The sequence below is a fragment of the Acomys russatus genome, chromosome 4, assembly GCF_903995435.1.
Source record: "Acomys russatus chromosome 4, mAcoRus1.1, whole genome shotgun sequence".
NCBI lineage: Eukaryota > Metazoa > Chordata > Mammalia > Rodentia > Muridae > Acomys > Acomys russatus.
Genome location: NC_067140.1, coordinates 71853117 through 71867659, shown reverse-complemented (window position 1 = coordinate 71867659; position 14543 = coordinate 71853117). Strand labels below are relative to the sequence as shown.

At 41.7% G+C, this 14543-nt stretch overlaps 1 protein-coding gene across 1 annotated transcript in view; it reads left to right on the top strand.

The window, feature by feature from the left end:
• The first annotated feature begins 220 nt into the window (after nucleotides 1-220).
• The window catches only part of Pak5 (p21 (RAC1) activated kinase 5), an 86713-nt gene continuing 72390 nt past the window's right edge, over nucleotides 221-14543 (top strand). The window contains exon 1 of the mRNA XM_051144715.1: nucleotides 221-431. Within this exon, the coding sequence (XP_051000672.1) occupies nucleotides 228-431 (204 nt within the window). The 5' untranslated portion in view covers nucleotides 221-227. The remainder of the gene's footprint in view (nucleotides 432-14543) is intronic.

Here is a 14543-nt window from a genome sequence, read left to right as displayed (position 1 = left end):
GCAAACAACTGTATATCTCAGGGATCATTCAAGACAAGAACAAAGATTCAGAATGGAATTATTTAATCCATTCAGCTTGAGATTCTAACTTCTTCTATCTTTTGAAATTAGTATTGTGAGAAATAACTAAAATGATGTGACTATGTGATTTAAAATACATGCATCTTCTGATGGCAAGCTCTAATAAGCTTCCTATTTTCTCTTTGTATTTCATAGGTTTTTACATCATGTTTGGAAAGAAAAAGAAAAAGATTGAAATATCTGGACCATCCAACTTTGAACACAGGGTTCATACTGGGTTTGATCCACAAGAGCAGAAATTTACTGGCCTTCCCCAGCAATGGCACAGCCTGTTAGCAGACACAGCCAACAGGCCCAAGCCCATGGTGGACCCATCATGCATCACACCCATACAGCTGGCTCCTATGAAGGTATGCAAGAACTCTGTCTTCAGGTTGATTTCAGACCGTGCTCTGACTTGAAACAGTGACTTTTTAAATGCCAATATATTAGTTACATTAGTCTTCATTTTTCAGCACATAAACAGGAAATTTAGTGTATATATATATACATATATAATTACAATATTCAAGTGTAAAATTAAGCAACAAAATAAATTTTATTTTGGATGATGATCTCCATCTCCTCTGATAATATCAGCAGTAGCTTCTATTCAAATATTTTATTGGACATGTCTGTGGTTTCCTATTTGTTCTAAAAAAAGTTTATACTTAATCTTGTATAAGATGTAATAATAACAGATTTCAATAGCAATAAATCATATTTACATGTATATAGTACACTCACATGTATGTATACATATGTATGATTTATACACTAAATGTGTGTGCTCTTAAATTTATTTTCATAGTCTAAAAGAGATCTATTTTAAATATTAGCAAATAATTTTAGTCATTGGATAGGCTATAATATACCTAAACAAAGAGCTAGTAAATAAATATTTGATAAGGTTCATGCAGACAAGTGCAAAGAAGCAGAATACAGACTCATTAATTCAGCTACTACAAAGAAAATTCAAGGGTTGCAGCCTCTCTTTACCTCAGTGGCCCACAAGCTCTCCATTATAAATGATCACCGGAATATTAGACAAGAGATCACTCCAGAATGCTCACTGTGCTAGTACATATCTGTGTTCTGAGGATACTTACTGTGCTAACATGAGTAGTCTATAAACTGTGTTAAATTATATGTAAAGTGATTCTAAAGGTTTCAAACAAGGGACATAGTTGGCAAGCGATTGAAGATTCTGCTATCTCTTGAACTGACTGAATTAGAACTGTGATCCCATGAAAGAAGTGTATCGTCTTGTATTTGAGGTGAAGTGGTGGGCTTTAGCACTGGACAGCAGGCTTCAGGATGCTTTTTCTGAGTGTAAATCTACCACAGCAGCCAGTACTCTTTCGTAGGTCAGGAGTCCTGTTGCTCCTATTCAGGTCCTCCAGGACCTATTTTGCCTACAACTTGACAGGGCACAGCTGTCATGAGCAGACTCATTCATTTATTTATGCCAGTGCTTCTCCAACTACATCACAGATCAGAATCACCTGACAGGCTTGATTAAACACACGTCTTAGTTTAGGGTGTCTATTGCTCTGAAGAGACTCATGGCCACAGCAACTTTTATGAAGGAAAGCATTTAATTAGGGCTGACTCACAATTCTGAGGCGTAGTCCATTGTCATCATGGCAGGAAGCATGGCAGAATGCAGGCAGATGTGGTGCTGGAGAGGCAGCTGAGAGTTGCACATCTGGATCCACAGGCAGCAGGAAGAGACAGTGAGCCAATAGACCTGGCTTGAACTTCCAAATCCTCAGAGCCCATCATCTCTTAGTGACACAACTCCTCCAACAAGGCTGCACTTCTAAATAGTTCCAGTCCCTGTGGCATATGGGGACCATCTTTATCCAAACCACCACAGCCCTGATATAAAACACTACCTCTGTTTCTGATTCAGTAGAACCAGCTTAGGACTTCCAGATGTTTACTTTTAACTGATGTCCTGCTGCTGCTAAGGCTGCTGGTCTGAAGATAGACTTTGAAAACTTTAATAAACATAGATATAAAGACTTATTTCCAATAGAAGATATAATCAGCATATTATATTATATCAGAATTTTTATCAGAATCTTAGATTTATGACAAAAGTTGACTTTCTTGGCCCCAGTCCCCAAACACGTAGACTGACTGAGATCATTTGAATAATCAAAGGGGAGGAATTTTTTTCATTTTTTTCTTTTTCTTTTTTAAATAATTTATTCAGATTACATTCCAATTGTTATCCCCTCCCTTTATCTTCCTGTTCCCCCTCCCTCCCTCTTTCACCCTATTCCTCTTTCCCTATACCTGTGACAGAAGGGGACCTCCTCCCCCATCATATGGTCACAGTCTATCAAGTCTCATACAGATAGCCTGCTTCCCCTTCCTCTGAGTGCCCAAAGGGCCTCCCCACCAAGGGGAAGTGATCAAATAGGGGTCACCAGAGTTCATATCAGAGTCAGTGCCAGCTCTCCTCACAACTGTGGAGAATGAGCTTTCATTGGCTAGATCTGAATAGGGGATTTAGGTTTCCTGTATGCATTGTCCTAGGTTGGTACAGCAGTTTGTGCAGGCGCCCCTGTCTCCAGATATGCCAGAACTGATGGTCTTCTTGAAGGGTTCCTGGACCCTCTGGGTCCTTCTATTTCTACATTCTTCCATTCCATTCTCACCTGGAGTCCCAATAACGAGTTCCAGCATCTTTCCTGATGCCCCACTGAGTGAAGACTCAGGGAGGAATATTTTTAAACACGTGGCAAGAGTGGGAAATGTGGATCCGTGATGTGGTCTGTCTTAGTATGTGTGACACCCTGGGCTCAGTCTCTAACATCTCTTCTCCTCCCACCGAACTGTTTTCCTTCTTAACTATTTTGTTCACAAGAGCATCACAGGCAATATTACCCTGCTGTTCCTGAAGTCGCTGTATTATATGCAAAAGGAAGGTTGAATGGTTGCGTCTCTTTGTTCTGAGTCTCAAACTTGGTCTTGAGGGGTTTAGTAACCCTCTTCCCACTCAGCATCACCTGGAAGGTTCTGGGTCAGTATTTCTGGAGTCCCCCAGGCTGCATTTGTTTGTTTGTTTGTTTTTGGAGACAGGGTTTCTCTGTGTATCCCTGGCTGTTCTGGACTTGCTTTGTAGACTAGGCTGGCCTCGAACTCACAGAGACCCACCTGCCTCTGCCTCCTGAGTGCTAGGATTAAAGGTGTGTGCCACCACCCCATGGCTCCTGACTGCATTTATAACAAACTCTAGATGCCTTGTTGACTAGGGAAAGATCCTGATGAAAGTACCAATATTCCTGATGAGCACAGTAACATGTGCCTGTAATCACAGCCCTTGAGAGACAGATAAGAGCAGTGTGAGTTCCAGCCCAGTCTGGGCAACACTGCAATACCCTGCCTCAAAATTAAATGGGAAGGCATTGTTTTCACTGGGTTAAAGCAAGGGCATCATGTTAACCCTTTGTCTTTGCTACAGCCCAGAGGCAATTCTAAATGATGCAACAAAATGCAGAAAGATAGAGAAAGGCCATCACAACTTCCACTTCACCTGAGCAATCAGCACATCCTAATGTTTTCATTTTTAATTTTGAATTAGAATTATGGTAATTATTCTAAATATTTTGGTATATTTAAATTTTACTGTGGTGTCAATCAATATAACTCTCCTTTACCATTTTTCTTTGAGATTGAGATTAAATTTCTGATTCATACAGATGGTTTGAGTTTAGTTTAAATTGTAACTTTTTATAACTTAGCAATTTTTAAAATAAGTTTGTTTATTTTTAATTTATTCACTTTACATCCCAGTTTTAGCCCTTGCCCTCATCTCTCTCCTGGTCTCAGTCTCCCTTCCTCTTCCCCCCTGCCCCATACCGGAGTCCTCAGAAAGGGGGAGCCATTCTCCCCTACCATCTGACCCAGCCCATGAAGTCTCCTCTGGACTGCCTGCATCCTCTTCCTCTGTGGCCTGGCAAGGCTGCCCTGACAGGAGAAAGTGATCAATTAGTGGGCAACAGAGTCCATGTCAGAGGCAGCCCCTACTCCCCATACTATGGGGCTCCCATGGAGACTGTGATGCCTATTGACTATATCTGAGCAGGGGTTCTAGGTCCTTTGAAAGACTATGTCCAGCAAGAAATCAAAGCAGATGCTGAGACTCACAGCCAAACTTTAGGGCAGAGTGCAGGGAGACTTAGTGAAGAGTTGGGGGATAGAAGGGCCTGAAGAGGACAGGAACTCCACAAGGAGAACAACAGAGCCAACTAATTGGGGCCCAGGGGGACCTGCAGAGACCAGTGCACCAACCAAGGACTATGCATGGAGATAACCTAACTTACCCATTTTTCTAGAAAAGAACACTATAAATATTGTGCTATAACGTTATTGAAAATATCATGAACATATGTGTACCCTGTTCTCATAATGACTTCTTAGGTACATGAGATTCTTTGAGTATACAAACTGTTTTTATAATAATTAAGCCAGTTGTCATTTTCATTAATTATTTACTGAGGATACAGTAAGCTTTTCCAGAAGACACACATGTCATACTGTCATAGTTTATGCCTAAAGGATCATGAACTCTTTACTGTTTTGCTTTAAAAGCTTATTATTTTTAATATATTATACAGTAAATAGTTCTTAATTCTCTCATAAACAGAAGTCTTTTGGATCCTAAATGAATTTGATGGAGTTCTAAAACCAAATCACTTAAGAACAACCATTTGGGGTTCGCATCAAATGTGATTATCTGTGACTTCTGAGGTTTGATCCTCACTGAGTGATTAGTTTGTTGTCTTTTGAATTGCTCTCTATCCTTATGAAAGGAGACTTTTGTCTTCTCTAGTTGGCCATTAATGTTCAAGATTACTGAATGTAATACCTTATCCTATTGTAATTAAACACAATGTCTCTAATATAGTAACAGCTTGGAGTCACATAAAATGCTTATACCCTTTCAGACTACCTTTTATCTAACTTAGCCTTCAAAGCATTCTCTTTTTTATAACTGCTTTATTATTTACTTATGTGTATTTTGGTAGAGAGTATGTGTATCACTGCACACATTTATGTAGGTGCCCTTGGAGACTAAAAGGGTGTCATTTTCTCCAGAGCTGGAGTTGCAAGAAGTTGTAAAACACCCAACATAAGGGCTAGGAACGAAATTCAAGTCCTCTGAAAGAGTCAAAGTTCTCTTAACTTCTGAGCTATCTACTTAGCCTCTAATCAAGGATTTCTTTAATATTAATATATATCTATCTGACCTCCAATTTTAAAGATTGTGTGTGTGTGTGTGTGTGTGTGTGTGTGTGTGTTCTTTGATAATCCTATACAATGTATTTTGATCACATTTGCTTCACCTCAACACTTCCAAGATCGGTTACACCTCCATACCCACTCAACTTGGTCTTTTTCCTCCCTTTTTATCCATGAAATCTTATTAGTGCTGCCCAAATTCTCTTGGATTTAAGGCCTGTTCTGCAGTTTGAATGACCTATTAAGGGTCATATCCTTAAAGAAAATTGATTCTCCCTCTCTTAACGGGTGTCAGTTGTCAAGATTACCTCAGCTAGGGGTGGAGTTTCCCTTTTGATAGGTTTCCATCTCGCTTGAGCTTGCTAAGGTCTTGTGCATGCTGTCACAATGCCTTTGAGTTCATGTGTGCAACTGCCCATTACATCCAGAAAAGATTGTTCCCTGTAGCCATTTACTGAGCCTTTCAGGGAGATATAGGGTGCTATAGATGTCCCATTTAGGGCACAGCACATCACAGTCTATTATCTACACATTGACCAGCTGTGGGTCTCTATATTAATTGTCATCTATTTCAAGAAGAAGCCTTTCTTCAGGGACTTTAGGGATGTACTAATTCACGTGTGTAGTGATGTTATTGGTCACCCTGCAAAGCTTCCTATCAGCCCTCTGTTTATCCTGTGGAGACTGAAGGGTGGCAGAAATACCAGGGCCAGGCTGGCATTCCTGGATCTTCTTCAGATCTCCAGTCATCAGCATTTTGTAACAGTTCAAAGTTGCAGTTCTGTCTCTTCTTTATCCTCTGCCTCTAGACACTACATTAAAAAGAACCTTATTAGGCAAAACAGGTAAAATCGAGAGAGGAGAATCTTTGGGTCCTAGCTGCTTCGTTCTGGGAAACCACTGCTTTGTTTCCTCTCTTGTAGTTTATGTCAGAAGCTCCTCAAGGAACGAATCCACCTTCATTCCTTTACGATTCTCTTTCTCCCTGTCCATGCTTCACTATTGCACACTGAGAGCCTAAATATTTTTAGCTTTGCAAACTCAGTCCAATTTCTATTAGATTCTCTATGTTGAAACACACTTGCCTAAACCATAGGACAACTATACATTTTCTAACACTGGAGGGGTTATTTTTTCAAGTGTGTCCTCTAATTTCTGAGAATAGTCATCAAGAAGTCAAACTGTAGCAGATATTTGTCACACTCTTAGCTGGATGAAACTCCCAGAAACTACAACAGTGAGAAGTGGCCCGGGGAGACTTTCCTGGGTTCCATGTCTGCTTGTTGTCCTGCACTATGATCCTACATTTCAGCCCAGCTAAGTAGCCTCTATTCTCTTTATTCTCATCCTGATATTTTTCCATATGTCTCCATTCAAAGCCCATAGGTTCAATTCCATATAGTTAACCTACTCTCTAATATAGTTTTAGCTCCTTCTTGTGTGTGTATGTATGAGTGTGTGTGTGTGTGTGTATGTGTGTGTGTGTGTGTGTGTGTGTGTGTGTGTGTACTGTGATGCAATGTTAGATATAGAAACATCTATTTTAGCGCATGAAACTTGATGTCTTAATGTTTGCCCAGCTGAACTTTCTCTTTCCATCTCTAAGTGTCTGCCTTGGTGGGTGAACATCATAGTTCATCTAACAATGAGGCACGAGAAGACTTTAAGAATGGGAAATATTTACGGGAAGAAGTAAGAAGTGGTACAGAGATCCTATGACAAAAACAGGTTTAGTGAGTTTAAAGGGAAAATAGATTACCTACAGGGGTGGGGCAGAGAGTTCTGGCGAGAGAGGAAGGAGATGCTGTCAGATAAAGGGAAGCAGCAACTGGAGAGAAGATAGTCTGGACAGCAGAGCATTTGGAAACTGCATTTAAGAGTTTGGTGCCTGATGATGCTCAGTAGGAGACAGCACCAGGCCTTGCATCTAGAGATTTTTCTTTTTAAGAAATGAATTGACTCATTTAAAGGTCATATCAAATTTAAAGTTTACCTGCCATGTTGATCTAAGGTAGAATCTTGTAGGTTAGGAGTGGAAGTCATTGTTGGAAGATGTGAAAAGTCAAGATTCAGGAAGTTTTTCCAGGTATATGATTGCCAAAACGCAGCTGAGAAGACACAATGCTTGTCCTAGAATAAACTGTGGGCTTTTAATAAAGGTGATTTCAGTGAAAACAAAATGTAATTATAAAATGGAACCTGTCTGGAAGTTTAGCCATGTTTTAGAACTATTTGTGAAAATTCCACTTCAAAAGAGCGGCATCAGTGTGTGTCCGGTTAATCAGAGCCAGTGCTCCCACCAGGAGGACAGATGGTTCCTGCTCTGTCAATTTCTCACCTATTTCTACACTTCAGAAAGGCAGTGAGGACAACAGACAGGCTCTTCCAGACTTCCCCATGCCTTTTATTTCCCCAAACTCCTCATTGTAATTGGAAAAATTATTTTCAACCAATTCACCAGCGTGGGGACTGGGAAACACATTTCTTAGCTGCTAGGATGTAGGAAGCTGGATGAGATAGACTCCTCCCCAAGTAGGAGAAGAAGAACATCAGTAAAGCCAAGGACTTTGTGGGTCTGATCTCTGCACATCTGAAACTGCCAAGTTGTCCACTTTATAATGATGCTAAGCTTCAAAGTGTACACCCTGATAACATATCTCCTTTCCTTAAAATCAGTGCTCCTCTTCATCCCTTTCTCTTTTCTTTCCTGCTCTTATCCATCTTTATCTCGTCTTTGTTTTTCTGTCCTTCAGGAAACTCCACAAATTATAGAGAAAGTGAAACCTAAGCTTAGCCCATGTAAGTACTCACAAGAACCGGAAGTACCATCTTCCTTTGCATCAGCACCTTGTTGTGTCTAACTTATGCCACCTTAAAATTTCCTCTCTATGTTTGAGCAACCAAACTCAAATGCCCTTGTTGTTACAAGTAAATAAAATCTGCCATTTTCTGAGTGACTAGACTCAGGGAAGGCATCAGTGGATGTGACTGCCCTGCTTTGATGTTGAAAAGCATAGTAGGTTGACTAGATATTTCCTGAGGGCCTCTCGACAGGCTCATCCTGGCGTCAGTGTGACAGTGATCATAGATAGATTACTCCACACCTGTAGCTTAGTGGTGAAGTGAATTTAGCGCCTCCCGTCACCCTTGAGACCAAAGGAACATTCAAAAATGTGGCATCCGATGCTGTCTTTGGTTGTGACAAAGATGGCTAAGTCTACTTCAGAGCACCTCCTGATGCAATCAAATGCCTCTCTTAGCACTTTGCGGTGAAAGTCTCTGATTGCAACTCCACAGCAGAAATTAAAGAGGTGGCTACTATGTCCCAACAGAAAACACACTCAGGATTCTTGACACCTTTCGGCTTGATGTCTTATGCAGCTCTGCTTCCAGGTCAGGGGCTGATGTGGAAGAAAAGCTGACTTCTGATTTATTGTGATCTGAAGTTTTGTTGGACGTTACTAGGAAACAGGCCTGATCAAAATGGAGAATACCATTGCCAGATGCGATAATGTTTATAGAGCACAAAATGCTCCATATCTATTATTTGTAGCATCCATACAATGACTAGGGATGTACTGAGCAGTCGTGAGGGGGAAGAGACCTTGACTGAGTACAAACCCACCCACTCTCTAAGCTCAACCACACTCTGCTTTCTGACCCAGCTGCTTTTGGTTGCTCAGCAGACTTCCTTTCTTGAGCTTTCCTTAATGATGACCTTGCTTTTGAAGATGATCAAAAAGAAAATTGTAATCCCAAGCATAGAACTTTATATTGTAACATCGAACAAGTGAGCAAACTTGTGCTTATATCTTCCCATGGGGACATTTTCTAGTTTGCTTCATATAACACAAGACAGATCGATTGCCCTGGAGAAGTTAACAGACAATGGGGTTGGCTGGGCCTGAATCTGAAGTGTTAGTGATGAAGACTAACCCTGTCTATTGGAGGCTGTGAACGTAGACCCCACAGCTGTTTCACAGATACCATTCGTGGTTGGCTGAATGACTAACCTGGAGTTTTCATTTCTCATGCCACAGCCTCATGATGGGCCTTGAGTTTAGGCTTGACCATGGGGCTTTCACAATCTGTGGCATGGTGAGAACACAAGCATCTGATCGGCAGCTAAGCATTGTGCATCATCTCAACAGAATCCTTCCCCACGGAGGGTCCTAGAAACCTACAAGAAGAATATTATGATGGGTGGATCTGGACCCAGGGGTCCTGTTCAAACTATGGCACCAGCCAAAGACAATACATGCAGTAAACTTTGAACCCCTACCCAGATCGAGCCAATGGACAGGATATTCTCCACAGGAGAGTGGGGACTGACTTTCACACAAACTCTGGTGCCCCATATTTGACCATGTCCCCTGGAGGGGAAGACCTATAGGCTCAGATGAAGGATAGCAAGCTACCAAGAAGAGACTTGATACCCTATGAGCATATATATATGTATGAGAGGTCCCTCACAATCACAGTCATAGGGGAGGGGAGTAAGGGGAAAATGGGAGGGAGGGAGGAATAGGAGGATACAAAAGATGGCATAACAATTGAGATGTAATATGAATAAATTGATAAAATATGTATTTAAAAAAGGGACTCTTTCCCCGGAACACTCAATAACTCCATGGAGAAAAAGCACATCTGGCGCACATCAGCTCGCTCAACCTATATCCTTTCAACGTGAAGCAGAGCCGCGCCAACCTCACCCTCACAATTTTGCATGACTACGGCTGGGGTATTTGCCATGTAGCTTTGTGAGACAACAGGGCCTTGCTTCATTTAATCTACAAATCATCCCTTCATGTGGGTGATATTGATTCTGTCTTTTAGGTGAGGAAATCAAGGGTTAGAGAAATAAAGAATATGAGCCAGCATGCTAGCTCATGGTTGTCATCCAGACACTTGGAAAGCATATGCAGGAGGGTTGCCATGGGTTCCAGGTTAGCCTGGAATAAAAAGTAAAACCCTGTCTCAATATATATTAGAAGTTCCATAGCTGGCAAAAAATAAATAAATAAATAAATAAACAAAAAACAAAACAAAGAAACAAAAAACAAAACAAAACAAAACAAAAACAAATGAGAGAACAAAACAGATTCAAGTCCCCAAAACTTTATGACTCTAAAACTCATTGCTATATAATCAGCACACTCCCTAACCACTAATGGTAAGAGTACATCCAGTCTGAAAAACGTAGAACACAGTGTTCTCAGACAAGGTATCATGATTTTTCACAAGCCAATTGACAAGCTGTTGTAAAAGTGCTACAGGGAAAGGGTGCCTTTTAGGCCTTTAGGCCATTTAGAAGGTCTGCGTTTCACCTGTGAACTTCTTCCATCCACTCAAGAATGTGACAAGGACATCTTGCTAATGACAAGTCTACATATCTATGCTTTGATGACTGGAAGTTCCACATAAGCTGAAATATCCTTGGGATAAACCTGTTGGCCTCAGCTTGGCCCTCCTGGCAGTGGCGGCCTACTGAAAAGAATCCTTCTAACTCCAAAGGAAAGGCTATCCCTTGGCCCACTCACACTAAGCATCTTATGAAAACTGGGACAGTAAGGTTGCAATTATACAGTGTTTGGGGAGGACTGTCAAATTCTTATTCTTATAATGTTGTTGTGGATTCTTAAGTAAAGTCCCTACACACTGTTGACTTTATTGATAACACTGTTATTTCAAACGTTTCTAAGCAGCACATCGCTGTTCAACTGGTTGGGTGATTTGATGAAGAGTTTAAAGTAAAAAACAAGAAAAACCTGCTTCTGGCTAGGGGTGGCCTAAGTGTTTCCTGGTAACTTGTTCCTCGCTTATAAGGAATAAAACCTGAGAGCTGATGCACCACAGTTCTGAGCACTTTGAGCTCAACTCTTTCAGGGAGGAGCTCTGCATCTTCTTTTTATTAACATTCGTTTATTAAAAAGGTGGCTGTTTTTTTTTTTTTTTTAACGATATTGCTGAACATTTTTAAAAGTGCTTTTGCTTTACTGAGGATCAGAAGGGAGTTCTAGAAGTCTCATTTTAGGGAAATACATAGACAGCAACAAATAGGTAGGAAGACCTTCCCACTCTTCTTCCCAGGCCAGTTCTTGGTCTACACGGCCAGTAACCATATACAAAGCACTTTCCAGGGCTGCTGTTTTGTATGTTCGTCCTTGAAAATTGTCCTGCTTCGTGTGTGTGTGTGTGTGTGTGTGTGTGTGTGTGTGTGTGTGTGTGTGTGTGTGTGTGTGTGCATGTGCCACTGTCCTTAGAAGCTAAAAGATAGAGTTGGACCTTTCGGAGATGAAGCTATAGAAATTTATGTACTGCCTAGCATGGGTCTTCTGCAAGAGAAATGCACACTCCAGCCCCTTGCCCTGAGTTGTGTTAGCTCCCAATACCTATAGCCCATGGGTGTGTTTACTGGGATCCTGTCCTGTCTGTGTCTGTCTTGTTCCTGGTCTCAAGGACACAGTTTGAATAACATGTGCTATTCTTTCTTAGCCTGCATTGAGATAGACTTCTGCACTGAGATAGGTGGTCTGCTGAAGGAGACTCCAGTTTCTGGTGCTAAACATCTGCTGGAGCCACCCATTTTCCTCCCCATCCCTCTCCCTAGCTATGTTTCCAACATGGTTTCTCTGTGTCTGGATGAAGATGAGAATTGTGAATGGGGTTTGTCTTATTCAAGGGATGCCACAGAGTCTAGACTATACCACCTCTCCAGTGGACTGCCTGGGCCTTATTCAAATGCAGATGTTCTAATTTAGTGGGTCTGCTGGAGATGTTACAGTGAGCTATTAGCTACCCTGCTAACCTACAAGCCACTCTTCACAGCAATAGTTTAACTTATCCAGAAAAACATGTAACCAAGAGCAGGGTTACGGGCAGTTAGACAAGCAGGATCAGTGTGTGCCGTGTGTGCTTGTCTGTGTGTGTGGAAGGGTGGTCAGTGTCTTCCAGGTGGGCTAATAGCACGTCCGGCTTTTATCTCCTCCTTCAGTTGCTAGATCAACACTATGACCAGAAATTGCCAATATTTGCGGGGGTGGGGGGATCACAGCAAAATAGCTCCTGTTCAAGAAACACTGGTATAGATGTTATTATAGAAGAGTCCATTAAGATGCTGAGTCTCCTGGCTTTAATGACTGAATGGTGATGTAAGACACTGAGCGACTCATCTCTGTGCCTCACTTTTTGTCTGTAAAATGGGTATGACGATGTCTATGTTAGAGGCTCACAGTGGTACTGTAAAAATGAAGGGATTATATATCCATGGACTGCTTAGAACTACATGCAGAACCATACCTAGACATCAATTCATGTTAGCAAGTATCATTAAAATAAATCTGTCTTAGTCTTGGACTGCTCCATGCCAGTCATCACAAACTTAAAGGCAGAAAAGTCCTTAGTTACTTTCCTCATCACTGTTATGGGCAGTGGCTAAGGGCAACTTAAGCGAGAAGGAGACTCGAAGAATGTGGTTCATGGAGCAGGAAGGCATAATCCTGGGGGAGGTCGGAGGAAGGCGTGGCATGGGCAGTGGATTGGTCTGAGATGGCCAGGAAGCAAAAGGAAATGCTGATTCTCACCCAGTTTTATCCTGTTTCCCCTTAACTCTGTTTGGGACTCCAGCCCTGAGACTTCCTCCTCCCTTAAGTCTCTCTTGACACAGTCACAGCTATACCCAGTGATGTGCCTCACTAGTGCCCTAGGTGTTTCTTTTCCAGACAAAATGACCATTGAAATAAACCATCTCTAATACCATCTTCATTATCATAGTCTCTGTAAGTTCAGAGTGTAAGGTTGTCTTATGGAGCTTCTCTGCTCAGTGTCTCACAGTGTTGTAGTCAGTGGGACAACCAGGCTCTATTCTCATCTGGAGGCTTGATGGGCAGAACCTATTTCCATCTCTGTTGAGGTTGTTGGTAGAATTGTTTTCTAATTCTCTTCTCAGCTTGCTTCTTAAAGCCACCATGAGAGGGAGAACTAGCCAGCTTGAAGTGTGTGTGTGTGTGTGTGTGTGTGTGTGTGTGTGTGTGTGTGTGATTAACAAGATCATAGAGTTAAAAGCCTACCTCAACTAAAATACAATGCTAGAGAACTACAGGAGTGACAAAAAGCACACTGCGGAACTGGCATCCTGTCACCTATGTCACAGTAAATTTGTTCAAAGCAAGACCCAGATCTTGCCCACAAAAACTAGTAAGCCACCCCAAAGTGAGAGTCATCATGGAAGGATCAGCCAAAGAGCTGTCCTCTGTGTCCCTAAAACCCTTCCCTATTCAAAATACAATCATCACAAGCCAGCAATCCGAAAGTCTCAGCCCATCATCTCAAAGTCCACATCCCCCATTAGACTGGACTTTGATGTCAATAGAATATATGGATGCAGTCTATTGAATACAGCTACTGGATTCAATTCTCCACTGACAGACATGAGAATATAGAGTTATCTTCTGCCAACATCCCCAAAATCCAGTGGCAAAACAAGCGGAGTAGACATAAAAACTCTGACTCAAAACAAGAGAGTGGAGTGAATGAAGGGGGTCAGGGGGACAGAAAGTAAAAATTATCCATTTGCCAACGTCCACCCAGAAGTCCCACCCTAACCCTGGAAAATACTAATATTTCCTTGATTAAAGAATAGGGCATGGAAATGGCCTTCTGTGGCTCCAGCTCCACCCACTTAGTTTTCCTTCCTCCCTTCTCATGAAGCTTAGCAGATAATTGTCACCAAATCAGTTTTCTCTGCCTGCTTTACAGTGGCCATCATACTGGGAAAGCCTAGGAGGAGCTGCTTTACTTCACACTCCATCCCTTTCATGTCAAGCTAGCACTGTTTCTGTTGGCATTGTCTCATAAGAGCCCTGGAGACTTTACGGACCCCACCGTGGCTCACCCCATTAAGCAAAAGTTATATCCACAGATATTCCAAAGATCAGCCCTCCTGTGCTTATACCTGCTGCTCTGTCTGCCTGATGAGTCTCTGCTTTGCCGCTGTCTGTGGGACACACTCATGAAAGGGCCTCTTGTCTGCTCTTCTTGGTCTGAATCAACAAGGAGTATAAAGGTCACACATTCACTCCTTCCTCTGGGTTGTGCTGTCCTGAGAGTGAATCTCAGTTTTAGCATCTTGGCTGCCAGGTGGAGCACATCAGACTGTTTAAAGCCATCAGATTCTGATTCCTTCTTAAATGTTTATTTAAAGAAAGAGAATCATTCCTTCAGTGGAC